This window comes from Rhinichthys klamathensis, unplaced genomic scaffold (genome assembly GCF_029890125.1).
Source record: "Rhinichthys klamathensis goyatoka isolate OS25496 unplaced genomic scaffold, OSU_Roscu_1.1 h1tg000127l_1, whole genome shotgun sequence".
Classification (NCBI taxonomy): domain Eukaryota; kingdom Metazoa; phylum Chordata; class Actinopteri; order Cypriniformes; family Leuciscidae; genus Rhinichthys; species Rhinichthys klamathensis.
The window spans coordinates 5476370-5498253 of NW_026606664.1; the positions used below are offsets into that span (position 1 = coordinate 5476370).

General features: G+C 40.9%; 1 protein-coding gene across 2 annotated transcripts in view; it reads left to right on the forward strand.

The window, feature by feature from the left end:
- The first annotated feature begins 17 nt into the window (after positions 1-17).
- Positions 18-21884, forward strand: part of tesk2 (testis associated actin remodelling kinase 2) — a 50051-nt gene continuing 28184 nt past the window's right edge. Inside the window, exons 1-4 of one of the 2 annotated variants that reach the window (XM_056256649.1) lie at positions 18-78; positions 7434-7727; positions 14705-14826; positions 20881-20929. In XM_056256649.1, coding sequence (XP_056112624.1) covers positions 7506-7727; positions 14705-14826; positions 20881-20929 — 393 coding nt within the window. In that variant the 5' untranslated portion in view covers positions 18-78; positions 7434-7505. The other variant, XM_056256648.1, reaches the window with a different exon arrangement.

Consider the following 21884-nt stretch of genomic DNA (forward strand, 5'->3'; position numbering starts at 1 on the left):
GGTTCAAAATAATACCGTTTAAGAAGTCTCTTGTATCTCTATGGCCGACGTTGACGTCCATCTCCATCAAATGAAAACGTAAGTTTTGGTCCGTGGGGAGAGGCAACTGTTATGGAAGTGGCTGTCTCTTGAATATATTTCATTGCATTTTAACTCACCCTAAGTGGAATTACGTCTTTGGCGATTCACTGCTTGCTAAATTAGTTAGGAATATAGAAACCGATTTGAAGAGCCTGACAGGATATTGAAAGAATGACTCCCTAGAAAGAGCTCGCGCTTTATTTATTTTCTCTTGACCGCTTCATGTTTGTGGACAGAACGACGAAACATACGCAGTTATCTATTTGTGCACGTTGAAAATTGCGTTTTTGTAGAAAAGTTGATTATAGTTCAGCGGTAAATTAAGTTTTAATACGCTCACACGGAGCTTGTGTTGTTTAATTCGTCTTGCAGTTCAAATATAGCCTAGCCGACGCTTGGTCAAAACAGGCAATTATATCTACATGTTAATGGATTGTAGTGTATGGCCCTTGTTTGCTATTTCAAAATGCAATGGGACTAAGTGAGGCCTTTCGATCGCCAGAATATCTTTGCTTCACTTTCAAGCCCGATGACCAGGTAAGACAATTAACTTTTTCTGTACGATCTTTCCTCTTGGTTTTAAAGTACGTTGAACGTGATACCCACGCGCGTGTATCAGTAAACAATTAAAACGCGCTTTGGTGTTCACATAATGAGTAACCGTTTAATGACAGCAATGCAGTTGCACCTGATCACCATTCTCAGCGGTATTCTGGCGCTTATTGTTTTGCAGAAACCGAGTTCACTTTCGGTCAGCAACTCAGCATCAATTATGCGATCTCGGATTGCAACACTTGCACTTCCGAGTTGTTTTCGCGTCCGCTTTCTTCTGCTTCCCTAGTAACTACCCACCACGCGCAGTGTGTATAGCAGTTTTCAAATTCAACCTGATTGCTAGGAAACGTTGCCATAGTTTCCTAACGTATGTGTTCTTCGTTTATTAAATGATGGGGATGGTTTGTAATAATTCAACAAAACCGTTCAATTGTTAATAAATCGTTGTTGTAATTTTATATATTGACCCGGTGAAGTGAATTATGTGTTTAGGCCTGTAAAGTGTCTTAAGTATGCTCGTTAATAGGACTATTTACGTCTAAGCACTTCTTAGCAACATCTTGAGCAGATTTTGAGGTGTTAAGATGATTCATGATAAATAACTCCTTGCTGTTTTCCCACTGTTAAGTATGTCAAATGCATGCACTAAATGTGTGGTATGAGCTGAAAAATGTCTGTACAAGATGGTCAAGTCCTTCTCATTTCTTATTTCTAATCTTTGGAATGTCAGACATGCAGTTGTTCACACCATAAGCGAGGTCGCTCTGTCTAATTATTATGTCATTTAAAATACCTGGAACCTGTAGATTGTGAAGGCATTACAACCTCTTTTGGAATGTGTCTGTCTTTTTGGCTGCTAGAGATCATGAGTCAGATAGTAGAGTATAGTGCTACATCAAATTGAGGTCTTGTTGTGCAATGTTTAGTTAGCTTACTGTCATTGTTGTTGTTTTGGTGGAACCCCTTTGTAGTTGCCTATATAGTGCATAATTTTTGACCTTGTGACATGCTTATTTCCAGGCTGAGAGGGTTATTTTTGGAAATAAGAGATTGGTATATAGGTCAAATCATGCAGTAAGTTGAACATTATTAAGTGTTTGCTTCCCTTAAGGCTTTCCCAACTGAAGGTCAAGTTTGAAATGAGCTCTGTGGAAAGTTGCCACTGGATTCATGATCAAAACAGCTGTTTTAGGGCTTGTCTTTAGTGGTCCAGTCCTTCTTACATACTCCAACTCAGAACACACTGTAGTTTTGGTTGCTTTCTACAGTAAATCACATAATTGAGTGAATGTTTATGGAAACAAAAACAGAGGGACAGCCCACTTTAATTATTATTGAAAGTTAGCCATATGATTGGCTCCTTCATTTGAAAATCACAGGAGGAATCTACAGGAATGGACTGAGTTGATTTATCACAATATAGTGAGTAGAGCCAGCTGTTGAGCAGCCTAGGGCCTGCGTAAATGTTTTGGTCCTTTTTAAAGTGGCTTTTTACTGGGGTGTGGCACTCGACTGTGAGAGTGGGAAGCCAGAGTTTAGATCCTGGCAGAGTTTTGTTTATTTATTTATTTCCCTATTTCATTCCCAAGCTTATAACTGGAACATTGCAGGGACAGTTTATCCCATATCCGTCCTCTGTTTTATATGTCTTTTTCTTTTCTTGTTTTTCAAACAATTTCAAGTTTGTTTGCAAACCGGCTACTTGAATATAGATGGTAACAATCGTGACATTAAACATTTGGGTCGGACTTGCGTTTGTTTTTGTTACATAGTTTTAACTGCTTGAGGTACTACTAATGTTGTTAGCATCCTCTCAGCCTCCATGGCAAATATACTGCTGTTCTCTTACGAGAGGTTCTCTCGTACTGCGTGCGTAATATCTTACGCTCGGGGAAAACCTCTTTTCCACGAGATATTGAAGCCAAAAATTATCCTTAATTTTGAATTAATGTAAAACGCGTTGCGGCAGCATGCAGACATAGGCAAGGTGGCTCACGTGCCTATTGGCTGTCCTGCGGCAACTGCAGCAGCCTATCGAGAGAGGCCCTTGGTGACGTCAAATCCAATGGGGGCGTTTCGCGCCCACTACGTCACTTCCCGCCAAAGCGGGCGTGGCCTGGGCCTATAAATATAGCTCGATGGGCTGATATAATCTGATTTTTCATCTCTTCAACGAAGCTCACGCATCACTGGATCCGGAGTGAAGAAGCCGCGCCGTCTGAGAAAAGCTTTCTGCGGGACAAGCCTTTGCATCTGAAGCTGCTGGCCTTCATCTCGCCGCCTTCAGTTGCCGTACCTGCTACGCTTTCTGGCGTTTATCCTTTTACTCTGTCGAGTGTGTGTTCGCCGCTGCGACTCTCTCTCTCTCTCTCTCTCTCTCTCTCTCTCTCTCTCTCTCTCTCTCTCTCTCTCTCTCTCTCTCTCTCTCTCTCTCTCTCTCTCTCTCTCTCTCTCTCTCTCTCTCTCTCTCTCTCTCTCTCTCTCTCTCTCTCTCTCTCTCTCTCTAAAAGAGCAGGGTCTTTTTAAAGATGCCTCGTTCCTGTGGCTCGTGCCGAGCCGCACTCAGCGACGGGGTCCGCCATTTCATCTGCGTTTCCTGCCTGGGTAAGGATCATACAGCTCTCGCGCTCGCTGACGGCGGCTGCCATCATTGCGAGCTATTGCCATGGTAACTGAGGACTCACCTGGCATTTTTCTCAGAGTCTGCACTTCCGCCCGCTGTAGTGCCGCGGCGTAAAAAGCGCCGTACTCAGCGGGTCCCCGAGCCTTCTCCAGCCCGTGAAAACTCGCCGGTTCGCCCGCGAGCTTCACCAGCTTCACTCGAGTCGCTCACCGACGGACAACGGCCGCCGTCCGCCGCCGCTTCCGCCATTAATGACGACGAGATAGCTGCATCTGTAGAGGAGGCCAGCTGCTCTATCCTGGCGTCGGACAGTGAGGATTGGGCGAGCTCTGTGGAACTCCCCTGCACGCATGGGCCATCAACGGGTACCCGCAAACCTCCCGGAGGGAGTGTTAAACACGATCACGCAGGCTAGAACGCCGTCTACTAGACGGCTCTATTCCTCAAAATGGTCTGTGTTTTCTGGCTGGTGCAAAGCCTGAGGCTTTTCACCCCTAGACTGCGGGGTTACGAAAGTTCTCTCCTTCCTTTAACAGGGTACCCGCGGGTCTTGAAAAAGTCTTGAATTTGATCATCTCAAATTAAGGCCTTAAAAGCCTTGAATTTTGTATACCAAGTCTTGGATTTCGTTACAAAGGTCTTATTTATGTTTTTGCCTTTGCTAGGATTAAGTTCATACCGTAACTAAATTAACTGTTACTAATGTAGGCTAATTCAAAATGTATGCAACGTTGAGTTTGGTTGAGTGCACCTCGCGCTCCACGTCATAGCAGAAAAAGCGATCGCGTGCGCACCCGTTACTATGGTTACTAGGCAAGTGAGGTACAGAACAAGATAGTACCTAGCCTAGTTTAATCCGCTGTGGCCACAAATGACAGAATTTAAACCCCAAATACGAGCTTTTCTGTTAAAAGAACATATTTTCTACCCGGTCTTTTCAATAGTATCTGGCAACCATGCGCACGCTCTCTCTCTACACTGCTGAAGCGCGGATTATCTGAAAACACAGACAAGCTGGTTGGCAACAGTTGGCATTCAGCGATCTTTATTTAAAATGTTGTACTTTAATTAAAGTGTCATCCAGTCGGTCTGTGTTCTGTCACGAGCCGCTTGCGCTGTTTGTGCGACTAAATCTGCGATCAAAATGCAGGCTGATATATCCATCAGTGTTCATACGAGCAAGAATGCAATGTTTCCCGAATATCCACACGATTTCAAATGTGACATTGATTTTATACAACAGTAAAAAAGAAAAGAAAAAAAGGGTAACATTAAGTGATGTACTACATTTAAAACAGCATTGTCAGGCTTATTGCTCTGTTTTGCAACGAAATATGTGGCTTTGAACGAATCGTGAGATCCAATTAATGAATGACTCAAAGAATCACTCATAAAGATAGGGAGTTACCTACAGTTAGGTGGCCTACTGGCGATTTTAATGTTTTTTAACATTGCAAATTTAATGAACATTGTTTTATTTAAAGCATTATTTCTGTCTTTTTTTTTAAGGTATTACAAAGGTAAAAAAAAAAGGGATAATTATGTAGAACTGCACAAGTGCTACTGCTAAAGTCGATCAATGTCAATAATTTCTCATAAGCCTAATTGAATTGGCCTAGAGAGAATAATTATGATGACATTTTCTGTCTAAAGAATACATATAAAATAACTACCAAAAGTAAAGTAACTGCAGTTTGACTAAAAGTGGACAAAAAATGCAAAGAATTTTCGTCAACTACAACTATAAAAAACTGGATGACTCAAATGTGATTAAGACCAATAAACATTTTCGTCTTAAGACTAAATAAAAAATGGCTGCCAGAATTACACTGGCCTACATACACGTGCGCGCTACAATGCTGTTGCCTATGTATTAAATGAATTAAATAAAACATTTTACTTAAATTATCAGTCAAGTAGCTTCCTTGTACATAATTATTTTCTAGGGTTTAAAATGTATACAGATTTGACATTTTCCCCTCATACTTCTGTCGGAATGGGGACGAAGTTGGCATTGAATTTCATTTGAAATGGTATTAAAAAGGTCTTAAAAAGCCTTGAATTTAAGGAGGATCCTGGGGGTACCCTGTTTAAGAGCTACTGGTTAAGGGCAGAACCCCATCCATGTTCAAAGTTTATGTGGCGGCCATAGCAGCGTTTAAAAAACCCGCGACTGGCCAGTCACTGGGGAAGAACGATCTGGTCATCCGCTTCCTTAAAGGAGCTAAGAGGCTGAATCCTCCCAGACCCCCCCTTCAGTCCCCATGTGGGACCTTTCCACGGTTTTGGAAGCCATGAAAGGTGCCCGTTCGAGCCAATCCACTTGTCGGACATGAAACATCCGTCATTCAAGACAGTGTTTCTTATGGCTCTTGCTTCAGTGAAGCGCATAGGTGATTTACAAGCGCGCTCAGTAAGTGCGACGTGTATGGAATTTGGGCCAATTGACTCAAAAGTCATACTTAAACCAAGACACGGATACGTGCCTAAATCCCTCAACACACCGTTCAGGGCTCAGGTTATTTCCCTGTCTGCCCTGCCGGTTTACAACGAGAAAAAGGATGCGAGCTTCCTTTGCCCAGTCAGCGCATTAAGAGCCTTCCTCGTCTGTTTTCAGACAGACTGAGCAGCTCTTCGTTTCATTCAGCGGACATGCTAAGGGACTATCCGCATCGAAACAGAGCCTATCCAGATGGGTAGTTGATGCCATAGCGCTGGCATACACGTCTAAAGGCTTACAGTGTCCTTTGGGTGTCAAGAGCGCACTCCACAAGAGGCATTCGTCGTGGGCTTGGTCTAGCGGGATTATTTTGCAAGATCTGGATCTGTATGGCAGCAGGCTGGGCCTCCCCGTCTACATTTATAAGGTTTTATAACCTAGAGGTTCCCGCCTTACAGGCTAAACTACTTTCGGTCTAAAATCAGTATTGTCTGCCCTGTTGCTTCGGCTCAGAATACTACAACCGCTTGACCACCGCTCGCTGATCGATAAAATTACTCCATGGGCAAAAGTAAAACCCATACTGTTACACAGTTCAGGCAGAACATTTTCACCCTGACTGTGTGGAACACTGTTGATGTGATTAGCTCCCTTAGGACGCTAACTTATTGGGAATGACGCTTCTAGCCTCTCTTCTCATACTCTTTGTGAGTCCCTGGTGATTATGCACTATATGAGCCCCGGGCACCTGCCCTTGGGACTTTGGTGTTGGATCCCAGCACGCACAGCGTTTTACACTGTGTTCCCCTAGCGTAAGAGATTACGCAGTACGAGAGAATCTCTCGTAAGAGAACGTACTCGGTTACTAACGTAACCTCAGTTCTCTCTAGAAGAGGGAACGAGTACTGCGTATCTTTGCTGTGCCTGCAACACGCTCTGGTTCGCTTCGGCGATGAAAAACCAGATTATATCAGCCCATCGAGCTATATTTATAGGCCCAGGCCACGCCCGCTTTGGCGGGAGGTGACGTAGTGGGTGCGAAGCAGTTGCTGCAGGACAGCCAATAGGCACGCGAGCCGCCTTGCCTATGTCTGCATGCTGCCGCAACGCGTTTTACATTAATTCAAAATTAAGGATAATTTTCGGCTTCAATATCTTGTGGAAAAGAAGTTTTTCCCGAGCGTAAGATATTACGCAGCACTCGTTCCCTTTTCTAGAGAGAACCGAGGTTACGTTAGTAACCGAGTACGTTCTCCACTAATGTAGCATCTAGTCAACAAATTACTTAATTTATAATGATATGAAAACATGTACTATAGTGTACTGTATACATACTGTTTCACTGTCCCTTTTAAATCCAAATTTTTATCCAGACATCAGTGGCTTATTGATCATTATAGATGTTATCAATCATTTAGTTGTTGTTGCTAGTTTGAGCTGAGAAATAGGCTACACATTTCAGAATTATCACTAATCTGTGTGTGCATTTTGCTTTAGAACCAAGTAAGTTGACGCATGAAACCATTTTTTTATTATATCGCAATATTGACCTCAATAATCGCAATATGACATTTTATCCAAATCGTGCAGCCCTAGTTTTTGGTTTCCTTCACTACAGATTACTATTTGAGTAAACAAAACATATTCAGTTGTAATAAGAATGGGTAATATAATGGGACATAGCCAACGTACTGTTATTAACAATATTTTACTTATCTGTTTATTCCTCTGTAGGTCTGGACAGGACCATCAAAAATGTGAACCGGTGATTGATAATCTACCAGATTAATTTTTGCACCAGCAGCAATGGAGCGGAGCAAACGGAACTCCATTGCTGGGTTTCCCACACGGCCAGATCGGCTGGATGACCTGGATTGTGGAGGAGGAGCAGAAACCGGTCTGGCACCGCTGGACAGGGTGTGTCCCTCTTCTTACCGGGCCCTCATCAGTGCCTTTTCTTGCCTGACCCGACTCGATGACTTCATCTGCGAGTGGATTGGCTCTGGGTTTTTTTCAGAGGTCTACAAGGTGAGATGGTTGTCTGATGACAATAAGTAATTTCGATTTCAGTTCTTAGTCACTTGCCCTTACCAAAGTCCACCTGCAGAGTTGAGTTCTGAATCAGAATCAGAATGAGCTTTATTCGCCAAGTGTGCGCAAACACTCGAGGAATTTTTTTTCCTGAAGCTCTTGGTACATGCATGCATACATATGACACAAATTGGAAGAAAATTTAAGAAAGAAAATAAGAATAAAATGGTATATCTAAACAGAAGACTTATGTATAGATTTCTGCATTATGTACTGTATACTGCTGTATATATGTATTTACATAATATCAAATTATTTCCACAATCTCTCAAGTACTGAGGTATGAATTATAGAAAAAGGTAGTAATTGCTGTGTTAATTGTTTAAGCTGGAGATAGCATTAAAAAAAAAAAAAAAAAAGTTTTTATGCCTGGATGTTCTAGTGCACAGAGATCTGCCTGAGGGTAGAAGTACAGGTTGTGGCCTGGGTATGAGGGGTGTCTGATGTTACCTGCCCGTTTCTTCACTCTGAAGATGTACAAGTCCTGAAGGTTGGGCAGCTGCACAATGCACACCAATTAACTTTTTGGCTGTCCTAACTAGGGCAGCACGTTTTCAAGTTTTTCATTAACCGTTAACCGAGGCCCTTAGCGGTTAATACTCGGTTAACCATAGTGTGCGCGCTGCAACCCCGAGATACAGACACACGAGAAATGGGGTAGTTCATTTTTAACACCTTTAATAACTGGTTGGACCACATTTGAAACGAAATTAATTTATAGAAATAAAATGCAGTGGTAAGGATAGAGCAGTTATGGTGTGTTCACATCGAACACAAATTTAATTATTTGCGTGAGTGATTACATACAAAGTCAATGCAAAGACGCAAATAGACGCATCATTCGCGCCGGGCGTTGCGAATGACGCGAATTGGGCGACGCGTTTGCCGCGAATGTCTTCCGCGCAAGTTGAATAATTTGAACTCGAGCGAATGTTCAAGCGTCCAACTAGACGCGATAGACTTGATTTGACGCTCCATTCGCGTTCGGAGTGAACACACCATAATGATGCCCGGGTGTTGGCTGTTGAGATGGTACAACAACGAGGTTGTACTTGAAGTATATCTAAGCACTGCATTGCAATACCTGCATTTTGCCCCGTCATTCTCGATTTTAAAGTGCTCCCACGCTGTGCTTTTCTTTGCCCGCTTCATATTAGAAAACTGGTCATGACTACTTCTTGTGGACATTACAAATGTCTGGGAGCGCTCTGGCGGTCTCTGGTGGTGCAAAAATGTATTACAACTAAATTCAATGGACGCCATTGACGCCACCATAGACAGTATAAGAAATGGACAGAGCCATCTCATTGGAACTCAGTTGAGACAGTTGAAGCCCATTTTTAGCGATTTTTGAGCACTTCCGTTCCTGACGCGCAGACTCAAACCGACTCAAACTAAGCTTGATGACGTGAGCAACCTGTCTGACAGACGTTAATCTTCTAGTAGCTGTGCGTGAAAATTGCCAACCTTAATCTTGCAGAGACGGGGAACTTGAGCAAAGAGTTCTTTGGCGTGAGTGAGCAGGAGTAAGTGTTCCGTTGCTTTTATGGACTCATTATCTATGGGCTTCTCTCTTGACGGGACGTCCTCCCGATTGCCTGCGAGCTTCTCCTCCTGTCTGTACGGTAATTTCTGTACAGCGCGACAGAGAGTCGAGTGGTTATGACGCAATCGTTAGCCTATTTTTACTAAAACTGTTTCTACGGGGCCATAATGTAACATAGAAGGTAATGGAGCCCTTTATAAATTGTTGTGTTTCTTTAGAAATAAATAATGGACAAATGGAGTCTTTAAACGCCTCAGATGTAAAGTTATTCGCTGTCAAAGTGACGCCAAAATGAATGGGAGTCAATGGAAATGCTAACGCAAGTGAAGTTCTGCTACAACATGGCGGCACCCGGCCGGCTTCAACTTCCGGTCGATGGATTACCCCCTTGGACGCCACTTAACCGAGCAAAATGTTTCACTCGGTTACGCAATTTTTAACAGTTAATCGGTTAATCAGTTAACCATGGACACCCCTAGTCCTAACAGTCCGTTACAGTCTTCTTATGTCTGATTTGCCTGGTGCTGACCCAAACCAGATAGTTATAGAAGTGCACAATACTGACTCAATAACAGCGGAGTAAGATTGGTCATCTGCGCCTGTGGCAGGTTCAACTTGTTCTGTTGACGAAGAAAGTTTATTTCTACATTTACATTTGCATTTATTCATTTAGCTAGCAGACGCTTTTATCCAAAGCGACTTACAAATGAGAACAATAGAAGCAGTTAAACTAACAGTAGGACAATATGCAAGTGCTATGACCCTTCCCAGTTTAATCTAACGCAGTACATGTAAAAAAAAAAAAAAAAATTATTATTATATATTTTTTTAAATAAAAAACTTTAATAGAAGAGAAAGTGGTTCAGTATTACTGGATCACGTGCTGCCGAAAAAGATGCCTCCTCAGCTGTTTCTTGAAAGTGGCTGTGGACTCAGCAGTTCTGGTTGAGTTAGGCAGGTCATTCCACCAGCAGGGAACAGTCATGGTAAAGGTCCGAGAAAGAGATTTTGTGCCTCTTTGAGATGGTACAACAAGATGACATCCGCTTGCAGAGCGCAAGTTTCTGGATGCCACGTAAGTCTGAAGTAATGAGTTTAGGTAAAAGGGAGCAGAGCCAGTGGTTGTTCTGTAGGCAAACGTCAGTAACTTGAATTTAATGCGAGTGGCAACTGGCAACCAGTGCAATTTTGTGAGGAGAGAAGTGACGTGTGCTCTCTTCGGCTCATTAAAGACCACTCTGGCTGCAGCATTCTGGATCAGTTGCAGAGGTTTGACAGAGCAAGCTGGAAGACCAGCCAGGAGAGCATTACAATAGTTCAGTCTAGATAGAACAAGCGCTTGGACAAGGAATTGTGTAGCATGCTCTGTTAAGCCCAATTTATACTTCTGCGTCGAACTCACGCCGTAGCTACGTCGTAGGCTGTGTGTAGCGCGCGTACCCTTCGGCGTAGGTCCGACGCAGAAGTATAAATCAGCCTTTAGGAAGGGCCTGATCCTCCTAATGTTGTGCAAGGCAAATCTACAAATCTACATATCAATATAGATTCCTTTTTCTAACTAGCTTTCAGTGTGGTAAAACTGGCTGCTTCAAGTCTATTTAAATACTGTTGGGCCTCATCTTAACCCCTCCTGATTGCTCACTGGTTACATATTGGCAAGTATCGTGACAGTGAACATTGTAATGTCAGATAATTTCCTTTTTTTTTTTTTTTGGTGTTTACAAAAAACATCTGGGTGTTGATTAGAGTTTGTAATGTATAATTGTTTAGTTGTTAAGACCTACATTAAATTAGCCGCGTTTCCACTGCCGGGCCGTGCTAGTGCATGCCAGGGCCAGTCGCGTTTCCACTGTCACTTCCGGTGCTTGATCGGGGCTTACTCGGGGCCAACGGCCAGGATTTCTGGCCCGTCGAATACCTTGGGCCAAAGCGGGCCAGCTCGGGCTAGAGGAGTGGTTACGAACAGAGGCGGGGATTACCTGAGTCGAGAGACAGCGCCGATGGATTCTGTCAGCATTGAAGACTTTTAAAATAATTTAACTCACTTTCATGTTTTAATGCCTTCTGTTTGTGATCCGATGTGGATTCTGATCACCGTATAAGGTAGAAATATTTATACGCGATGCAAAAGACTATGCGCGCTAACCATTACCATAGTAAACGCTTGAATACGCATAGTAAAAAAACATGGTGAACGCTTGAAGAAGTCAGACCAATCATAAAGGCTATCACAATCATGTTTTTATTTTATCTGTCAGTAGCCTACATATACTACATAGTAGTCTCTTTATACCGGACTATCTACTTTTTTTTCGGGAGCTTCCTGTTTCTCTGACTGAAAATATATCTGTAGCTACTGGGAGTCGAGACTGTGCTAACGCTCCCCAGGTCGTATTTTTGGTGGCATATAACATTATTTGTAGAAATTATCATTCTTTCTAAATGTGATATATGTCCTGTAACTACCAAATAAACAGAAACAGCCTCGACTGAATAATGTAAGTGTGTCCTCTTTCTTTTGTGAAATAGACCTAACGGTAATTTATTTCTGTGTGACTAATGTGCAATTTTGACATAAATTAATTCATTATGATCAATGTATCACTTTTTATTGTAAACCTGTGGTAAAACATCGATGCTTGGGTTTTAAATTTTCAAGTAAACAACAAAAATGCCAGCGAACGGCCGCTTTTATCATGTTTGTTTTGCGATGCACGCTGTTTCCAGTGATTTCTTTCTGATTAGTTTTCTGATAAAACTTCCATTTGTTGGTGAAATGATGGGTTAGTGTGATGTTGTTCCAGAGAGGCGTGTTGCGGGCGTGTTTTAGTGACGCGCTGTGGAGCTTCTGGCCCGACAGTGGAAACGCAGGCCCGGTGCTACTGGCCCGAGGCTATTAGCCCGGCACGACCCGTTTAAAGCCCTGGCCTAGCACTGGCCCGACAGTGGAAACGCAGGCCCGGTGCTACTGGCCCGAGGCTATTAGCCCGGCACGACCCGTTTAAAGCCCTGGCCTAGCACTGGCCCGACAGTGGAAACGCAGGCCCGGTGCTACTGGCCCGAGGCTATTAGCCCGGCACGACCCGTTTAAAGCCCTGGCCTAGCACTGGCCCGACAGTGGAAACGCGGCTAATACTACCCTTGATGCTGAGCATCAGTGGTATGGTAGGCTCTGAGGGTTTATATTCACTGTGAATAATTCAATGAAGTTTTGAGGTCAGAAAAGCCCTGAGAGAAGAGTGCATCATCATGATGCCCATTACTAAGATCAATTCTTCTGTCATAGCAGTGAAAGCAGGGTTTTTCCTGGGTCTTCGGTGGTGGCGGATGAACACGGTCATCCACACACAATACAAAGTACCCAACACGTGAACTGTGAGCAATAAATCCCGAAATAAAAAAGCAAAGAAACCGTTTGTAATATTGCCTTATCCTATTTATTTATGAAATAGAAAATAATCAGTGTCAGGACAGATTGCACGTGAACTAATCATCTCTTCCGCTTAACTAGTTACAACACGAAATAAACATGAATAAACATCAGAAGGTATGAAGAAAAAGACACAGTACAATTTCCCGAAATCTGTATCATGTCACATGTAATCGCTCAATCAGTGTTTCAACCGTGGAAAGGGCATTTTGTTAAATCTATTCACTATTTTTTCCTTGTGTAATTTAAATTAGTAGCCTACAGATCGATTAACTTTAACCTTTAATATTATTATGATGCTCCTACTGGTTTTCCCTGTATAGTTTACAGCATTAGTTGAGATTATTTTTTTTATTTTTTTTGTGAGGAAATTAACCATGTACTTTACGAAATTTCAATGCCCAGTGTCAATAAATGTTGTTTTTTTTGTTTGTTTTTTACTTTACGCAAATGTTGTCTTTTCCCTTTATTTTCTTGTCAGAGTGAACCTGAATGCTTAATTTGCACGTTAAAATCACAAATTCGCCCCCAGAAAACAACAATATCATTTGTAAACACGTCACCTTTTTCTCCTCCTCTGAGTTTGCAGGTCTGGACATTACTGGTCAGTGTTTTGTTGTATAAATCTATTAAGAATATTCCCTCCCTTCCCCACACAGGTGGCTGAGATTTAAAGCACAGTAAATGTCTTTAGGATGGCAGGCAGGGGGTGTCTGCTTGTGGCACAGACAGGGGTAATGCGCTGAGCCAACTACCAGCTGTGATAGGGGTCTCCAAGAACCTGTCTGGAAAGCTAATACAATAATAGCTCATTTCAGTTTATTTGAACATGAGTTTCAATGTGTATCCATATGATGAACTCAAACAAACATCCTAAAACCTCACAGCGCTATGGAGAATCCCTAAATAATCATATTGATCAATTTGCTAATCCATCTACGTTTGAGGAACCGAAAAATGTTCCTAGGACACTGGATGTGTTGCATTATAGGCAGCAAGCTGTGACTTGATATTAGCAGAACAGATTGAGTGTTTGGGTGCAGTAGAGAAGGCATCTGGGTCCATGTCTGACAGGCGGCTCTCACTGTTGGTGGCCACACGAAACGGGCTATTCCTAGGCTGCTGATCCCAGAAGTGCAATTGGTTACACACTGCAGTACAGTCAGCACCATGCATTTAAAGTAAAAGGACATGCTCATAAAATGTTGCTATGTGTACAACATTCACAGAAGTTAACACAGAATTCAATGTTTTGGTTCCCTAGCACTGAATTTTGAGTAATCCTTCAGCTGTGTTTTGTCTTTCCATCACTGCATGCAGTTTGAGGAAGTCAGCGTTTTACAGATATATATATATTTTTATATATAAAAAAAATGCACTAATGAGGATATCCTGTGGTTGATATTTGCCTTTTTATTGGTCAGTGAGATGAAAGCACAAAAAGGAAACTAGGAAAACGGATATGCAGAAGCACATTTTAGAAATATTATGAAACCCCCAACCATACATGGCCAATAGTCAATTATGCAGTTAGTGTTTGTCTATTCCATTCTTCACCTCGTGCTAGAATATTGGTTCTGTAATAAAGATTTTTAACAATGATTGTCTATTCCATTCTTCACCTCGTGCTAGAATATTGGTTCTGTAATAAAGATTTTTAACAATGATTTTCTATGGTAATGTATGTCACTTCCCATCTGAGTGGTATTGTTGGTCTAATGTTGTGGTTATTATTTTCTCCAATGCCCATAATCATAGTAGCCAGTGAGAAGCAATGGGCCAAGATGCACTGAACAAAATTCTTTTCATCTTGAAGGAATATAAAGAATGTACATTCAGAGCATATAAGAACTTGCTTCCTCGTTTCATTTTGTCGGTATGGCTTAGTTCAAATTCAGAGTAAGACTAAAAGAACATTTCTCATTTTGTTTGTTTTAGGTGCGTCACAAAGCTTCGGACCAGGTAATGGCCCTAAAGATGAACAAGCTAAGCAGTAATCGTGCCAACATGCTGCGAGAAGTTCAGCTCATGAACAGACTCTCCCACCCCAACATACTCAGGTGCTTTCACACAACATACTTTGCTTTCATTTTAACACCATTGTCACAGTGGGTTTTTCGGCAGGCAGGAAATGTATTGTGGAGGGAGTGAATGAACAGCGCTCTCTTCCACTCTCATTGCCCAGAACTGAGGTGCCTTTGAGCAAAGCACCTAACCCCCAATCGCTCCATGGGTGCCGCAGCAAAAATGGCTGCCCACTCCGGGTGTGTGTTCACGGTGTGTGTGTGTTCAATACACACTGCTGTGTGTGTGGACTTGGATGGGTGAAATGCAAGGCACAGATTTGTGAAAATGGGCCACCATACTTGGTGTTAATCGATTCTCATTTTTACGAACCAACATCTACGATTTATACGAACCGATTAGTCTACCCTGTTTTCAGTTGATGAATAAATGGAACATTGTAGCGCGCCTCAAATCCAATAAATCACAATAAGCTTTGTGCTTTGTTAATTTTGATATGAAACAAAGTTTCAGATTTCCAATTCTGTCGAAATTCTACGAAAAAAAAAACATTTTGGCACTGTTTAATGTAACGTGACAAATCGCTGTAGCGCCTCAGTTCAAGAGAAGCGGCAGCGTGGAGCGCACGTGAACTAATCATCTCCTCTGCTTTAATACCAGTTACAACGCGAAATAAACATGAATGAACATTGTTAAAACATACAGTACAACTTGCCAAAATCCGTATCATGTCTCATGTAATCACTCGTGTTTCAACCGCAGAAAGACGTCAAATGAAACAGTTTGTAAACAATGTCACATATTGTCAAATATGCATTTTTATAAACTATAATCACTGGGTTCTAGTAACGGCCGCACGCGAGTCTAATTCGCCCGGAAGAGTGACCTCTGACCTGACGTATGATGCAGGATGTAGGAGTAGCGTTAGCTTTTGTGAGTAACGCCTCTCGCGGTTCAAACAAATAGGGCTGGGCAACAAAGTCAAGCTCCTCTTCTCTTATATCGAAATCCTACAACATTTCTCTTAAATTCTCTAATTCGTGACCGGTGTTTTGTTTTGCTATATTCTCTGCGCTTCTGCGTTCTTCAATATGTCATGCGTCGGGTCAGAGGTCACTCTTCCGCCAGAACTAGACTGATGTACCGCCGTTACTGGAAGCCAGTGATTATAGTTTCTAAAGTTATAAATATAGATATTTTTTTTACAAAATGCATCGCTTTGCTTCAGAAGGCCTTTAACCCTCTGGGGACCAGAGTGTTTTTGGGGCCCTTGGGATGTTTTGACATGCACTGACATTTGTGCTTTTTTCAGTTATTTATAAACATGTTAATGGCAAAGGTGTAAATTCACTCTATATAGCACTAACTTGGCTACCATGAGATCTGAGCAACATGTATGTACATGTTTGTATTTTTAATAGAATAATGTTTATGCGTGGTTATTGAAAAAAATAAAAATGAAAGTTGCTGAAATAAGACCACAAAACACATATTGATTATTGCTTCACAAGACTTTTGAAAATTGTATCACATAGCCTAGAATATTTGCTCCAAAACTATGTGAGAATCATCCTGACTACTCATTCAGATAAGTCAATAAAGTCTTTTACATTTTTAATGACGTGTTTTGTTTGAGAAAGCTTTATGCAGGAGGCGTGATCTCTCATTAATATGTGTGGCATTTCACACCTGAGAAAGACAAAGACCCTCCCCATAATGGCCCTATTAGGTGCTATCAGGCCATATCATTACAGGAGCCTTGCACAAAGAATGAGGAGATTTAAAAAAGAATGGCTTTTAGATTGTTTGGATTTATATAAGGAAAATACAGGGTGCATACGTCTGGACACTTCTATCACACACCCTTCACCATATAGACATGGTTTTATTTCAGTTCAAAGTTCAAAGTTAGAGTTGGAAACATCTTGAAAAGAAAATTGTCTTTCTCCATAAATGTCTTAGTTTGATCATACATATTTCAAAGTTGAGGATTCATTATTTTGATATAGCTTGAACAAACACTATAACATCTTAGTTGATTAGTTTATTGACAAAACATACTATATATTTAACATATGAGCAGAAACTCCTAAAAAAAGCTTATTTGATGTCTATTTTAGAGTAAAAACTTTATCCAAAACGAGTCAACGAAATGTTATTTAGTCTGTAACAGTGCGTATCTGTGCGTTCATTCATTCATTCATTCACACACACAAACATGATTCACATTTAACAGTACGCTATTTTTCCGTTTACAGACACTACGTTATTCTATATCGCGATTAGAACAAAGCACTTGCAAAAAACACTTACTTCTCAGCTGAATCTGTTCATCCTCGAAGTGAAAATAAACCCAGTGGTAAATGTCCCAGGATTGTTCCTCATATAGCCGCGCAAGACGACAGTAGATTAATCTGACTAAAAAATAATGTGTGTTTTCAGAGTTTATGGGCGTTAACGCGTCTCAATGTGTTGCTTCACATATTTGCGTTTGAATAGCGCGTGCTCTCCGTGGGCGTGTCACATTACCAGAGATAATCAGCTGAGAGAACGATAATGAGACGGGCTGACACGTCTCTCTTTTTATATAGACTACTAGTATAATAGTCTGATCCCTTATAATGATAACTACGGTAAAGGCAGCACAAAAGACAGGCTTTGAGGTGTTTTTCAGTCAGCGAGCCTTCGGCAATACCCGCCTTTCAATCAAATAACACCAAAGCCTGTCATTTTTCCATTAAGAAAAAAAAGATGTTCTTAGGAAATATTTGAGAACTACTTTAGAATTTTTCAAGATTTGCGCTCAGGAACATTCTTACGAACTTCTTAGAATTTATCTTAAGGATTTTCTTGACTTTTCTGGTTTTCCTCTTTTCTTCCCCTGGTGTCCTTTTCTCTGTTGCCATGTGTCTCTGTGTGATTACTTTATTAAGTTGGTGTCTTGGCGATTGCAGTTGCGGTTTACGCTTACAAGAAACTAAGGAGCTGATGCCAATAAAAGTAAATTTAACAAGCTTGTAACTAAACAGGAAAATGGAAGTAAAGCATATAAAGCATATTCATATAAAGCAGTAGCTGATGTAGCTTAATATACACTCCCCTAAAGGATTATTAGGAACACCATACTAATACTGTGATTGACCCCCTTTCGCCTTCAGAACTGCCTTAATTCTACGTGGCATTGATTCAACAAGGTGCTGAAAGCATTCTTTAGAAATGTTGTCCCATATTGATAGGATAGCATCTTGCAGTTGATGGAGATTTGTGGGATGCACATCCAGGGCACGAAGCTCCCGTTCCACCACATCCCAAAGATGCTCTATTGGGTTGAGATCTGGTGACTGTGGGGGCCATTTTAGTACAGTGAACTCATTGTCATGTTCAAGAAACCAATTTGAAATGATTCGAGCTTTGTGACATGGTGCATTATCCTGCTGGAAGTAGCCATCAGAGGATGGGTACATGGTGGCCATAAAGGGATGGACATGGTCAGAAACAATCCTCAGGTAGGCCGTGGCATTTAAACGATGCCCAATTGGCACTAAGGGGCCTAAAGTGTGCCAAGAAAACATCCCCCAACCATTACACCACCACCACCAGCCTGCACAGTGGTAACAAGGCATGATGGATCCATGTTCTGATTCTGTTTGCGCCAAATTCTGACTCTACCATCTGAATGTCTCAACAGAAATCGAGACTTATCAGACCAGGCAACATTTTTCCAGTCTTCAACTGTCCAATTTTGGTGAGCTCTTGCAAATTGTAGCCTCTTTTTCCTATTTGTAGTAGAGATGAGTGGTACCCGGTGGGGTCTTCTGCTTAAATCACCTTTTTATCCCATTCTGACATTCAGTTTGGAGTTCAGGAGATTGTCTTGACCAGGACCACACCCCTAAATGCATTGAAGCAACTGCCATGTGATTGGTTGATTAGATAATTGCATTAATGAATTGCATAAATTGAACCGGTGTTCCTAATGATCCTTTAGGTGAGTGTATATCAGGTTTCCTACTCTTTGAACAAGGTGTGTGCCTCGCTTTATGCACTGCCAGTGGCTCAAAATGAATGCCGTCCTTTAAATGGGGAGACTGTGGGAGTGTTGCTTTCAATATGAATCTTTCTCTCCTTTGTAATGGAAACGCAGAGATGACCTCTTCCTCCCCGTTCCACAGAAATCCATTAAAAATAGATGGAGTGTAACGACATCCTGAGTTTAGATTTCATTGAGATCAAAAAGCCTCCTCTTGGTTCTCCACATCAGCTCAGAGAAGAACTAGTGAGTTTTGTCTGCTGAGATAGACTTCACCTGAGGATGAATGGGGAATTGGACCTGAGAATATAGGACAAGTAGTTCAGATGTAGTGTTTATTTTTTTTATTTTTTTTACTTATGTATGTTTTTTAATATTTGTATATTTGTTTCATTTACTCATGTTTAATTATTTGTTTGTTACATGTATTTTTTATTTTATTTATTATGTTATGTTTATATGACAAAATGCCACCTAGAGAAATTTTTGTGATGCTTGTCTAGTTTGTAAAGCAGAATGTGAGTTTGTAGGTGGATGAGAGAGAGAGGGGGTCTGTGTGTGGTTTACAATCACACCATTGTTACATCTTATTGAATGGGGGTGGAGGGACTCTAGCGCAGACAGGAGAAGGCTGAGGAGATCTTTGTTGAAGAAATCCCAACATAGACCCGCAATAAAAGCCAGGCCTGTGCTTTATGGGGCCATAACTTTGAAAACAGACAAATTTGTATCCTGTGTAATGACTCGTGTGAGGTGGCCATTCAGGGACATTGATACGTTGTGTCATGGCTGAGAACACATTAGTGAAAAGCTACTGCATGTCTATATTATGTAGGTCCCACACTAGACATTTATATGGTCTGTATTTTTCAAATCTGATCTCTCTGACTGTTCGCACTGTCATTTGTGCAAATTGATAACTTTCGGAACATTTTACTTCTGCTAATAGCCTTTTGTGACGCCTCACGTCAGACAACACAAGTGACCGAGATATAGTCAAGATATACTTAGAGATAGTCTTTACGCATTCAGACACTATACCGTTCAAAAGTTTGGGGTCTGTAAGATTGTCTTTCATGTTTTTGAAAGAAGTCTCTTATACTCACCATGGCTGTATTTGATTGATTAAAAATACAGTTAAACATAAATGTTGGGAATAACAATTTAAAATAACTGTTTTCTATTTTAATTTAAATAGAAATATTTTGTAGCATTATAAATGTCTTTCTTTACTGTCACTTTTGATCAATTCGAAGCATCCTTGCTGAATAAAAGTATTTATTACTTTCGATGAAAAAAAAACTTCCTGACCACAAACTTTCGAGCGGTAGAGAAAGTGGCAGAGATATTACTGTATTGACACATTTATACATGTTGTCTAACACCGCTCACTTGTTCACTCATTCACTTTGAATTTGTATGTGTCATTCACTATGTAACGCAGTCATAAAAATAGACACTACTGCACTTTGTGTGTGGTGCTGCATTCCAAATAAAAGAAAAAAAAATCTTGAAATTAGTGCACATTAATTTATCAGTGCTAAATATTGTCGAGACCTGTATTTGTAATGTGTTGCTTTTCTTTCAAATAACAACACTTATTTGCACCCTTTGCCACATATTCCATGTCTGAAAGAAAAATCAGCTATTTGTTTTTACAGCAGAAATCTTGCTTTTACTGTGCCATTGTATCTGTTCACATCACAGATTCACCCTCCAGTCTACTTGAGACCGTCTCACATTTTATAGCTAGTGTTGATGTACAGTGCCATAAACCTGTCTGAGTGGTGTCATTTGTAAAAGCCATTTTTGACACAAGAAATGAACGTAGAGCATAAATAAGTCTATTTGACAGTAGCCTCAGAGAAAGTCAGCATTGGTGTAGATGACAACAGCTTAGTCTAATGATATTGCTGAGTTTGCGCTTATTCCATTGTGCATTGATTTTTTTACTTTATGCAGGGGTTTTTTGGGATCCTTGAAAGATCTCCTCAAACTTGTAACTTCTACTGTTTTAGAGCATCTAACATCAACCTCTCTTTTTGTTTTTGTGATGTAGATTCATGGGGGTGTGTGTTCAGGAAGGTCAGCTTCATGCTCTCACAGAGGTAAGCGAAATCAGCTCAGACTCGGAGCTTTCATTCACCACACATCTCTTCATTTGACCCTTCATCATGGGCAATAGGGGTGGATGAGTCATCTTATTTCACGATAACTCTCTCTATATATATATATATATGTAATCACAATATAGTTTATATAGCTTTGCTTTAAGTACTTTTTTTATAATTTCAAAATTTGATACAATTGAAATAATTATTGTCATCAATTTCAATATCACAAACTAATACTAGCCTAAGTAAAAAAAACTTGGCTTACTGACAAGTAAACAGTCAGTGAGAAAATAAGAACAAGGCAACTAATTACAAGCAATAGGAAAACAAACAGACAAATGAAATGGGCCTACCTGAAAAAACTTCAAGCACAAGAAATACTACATGCATTTTATGAAGTAATCAAATGTATAAAAAACACTGCGTAATCTTCACTGTGTAAATTAAATATACTTTTTTTTTTAAGTTACAAAAGTGATTCAGTCAAGAGAAGTTTGACTAACATTGAGACAGCAGCAGGTTTATTAGGCTGCCGTCACTTTACGAGTGAATGCACGGATCCAATATATTGTTACACGTGTTTTCTTTCTCAACTGTTTACTTTCACTTAAGACATAAATGACTGTGTTTATGAGGATACTTGTAAAGATGGGCATTTTGACGCACAAGTATGTGTATTGTGTACAAGCCCAATTCGGTGGCAAAAACAACTCAGTTCAGTATTCACGACGTCTGCACTGTGGCTTCATGTGCACACGTCTCTCAGACAGCGCTCAGAAACAGTCTCTAAGACAGTTCTCTTTCGCCGCTTAAACGGTGTTAATGCGGTGCATTGCTTAAAAACACATTCAAATGATAAGCTTTTGTGACCATGCAGCACAGCAATGTCATGTGAGCTTAACCGTAATAGAGACGATAGTCACGATTCTGACTCACAGGCACAGCCTGT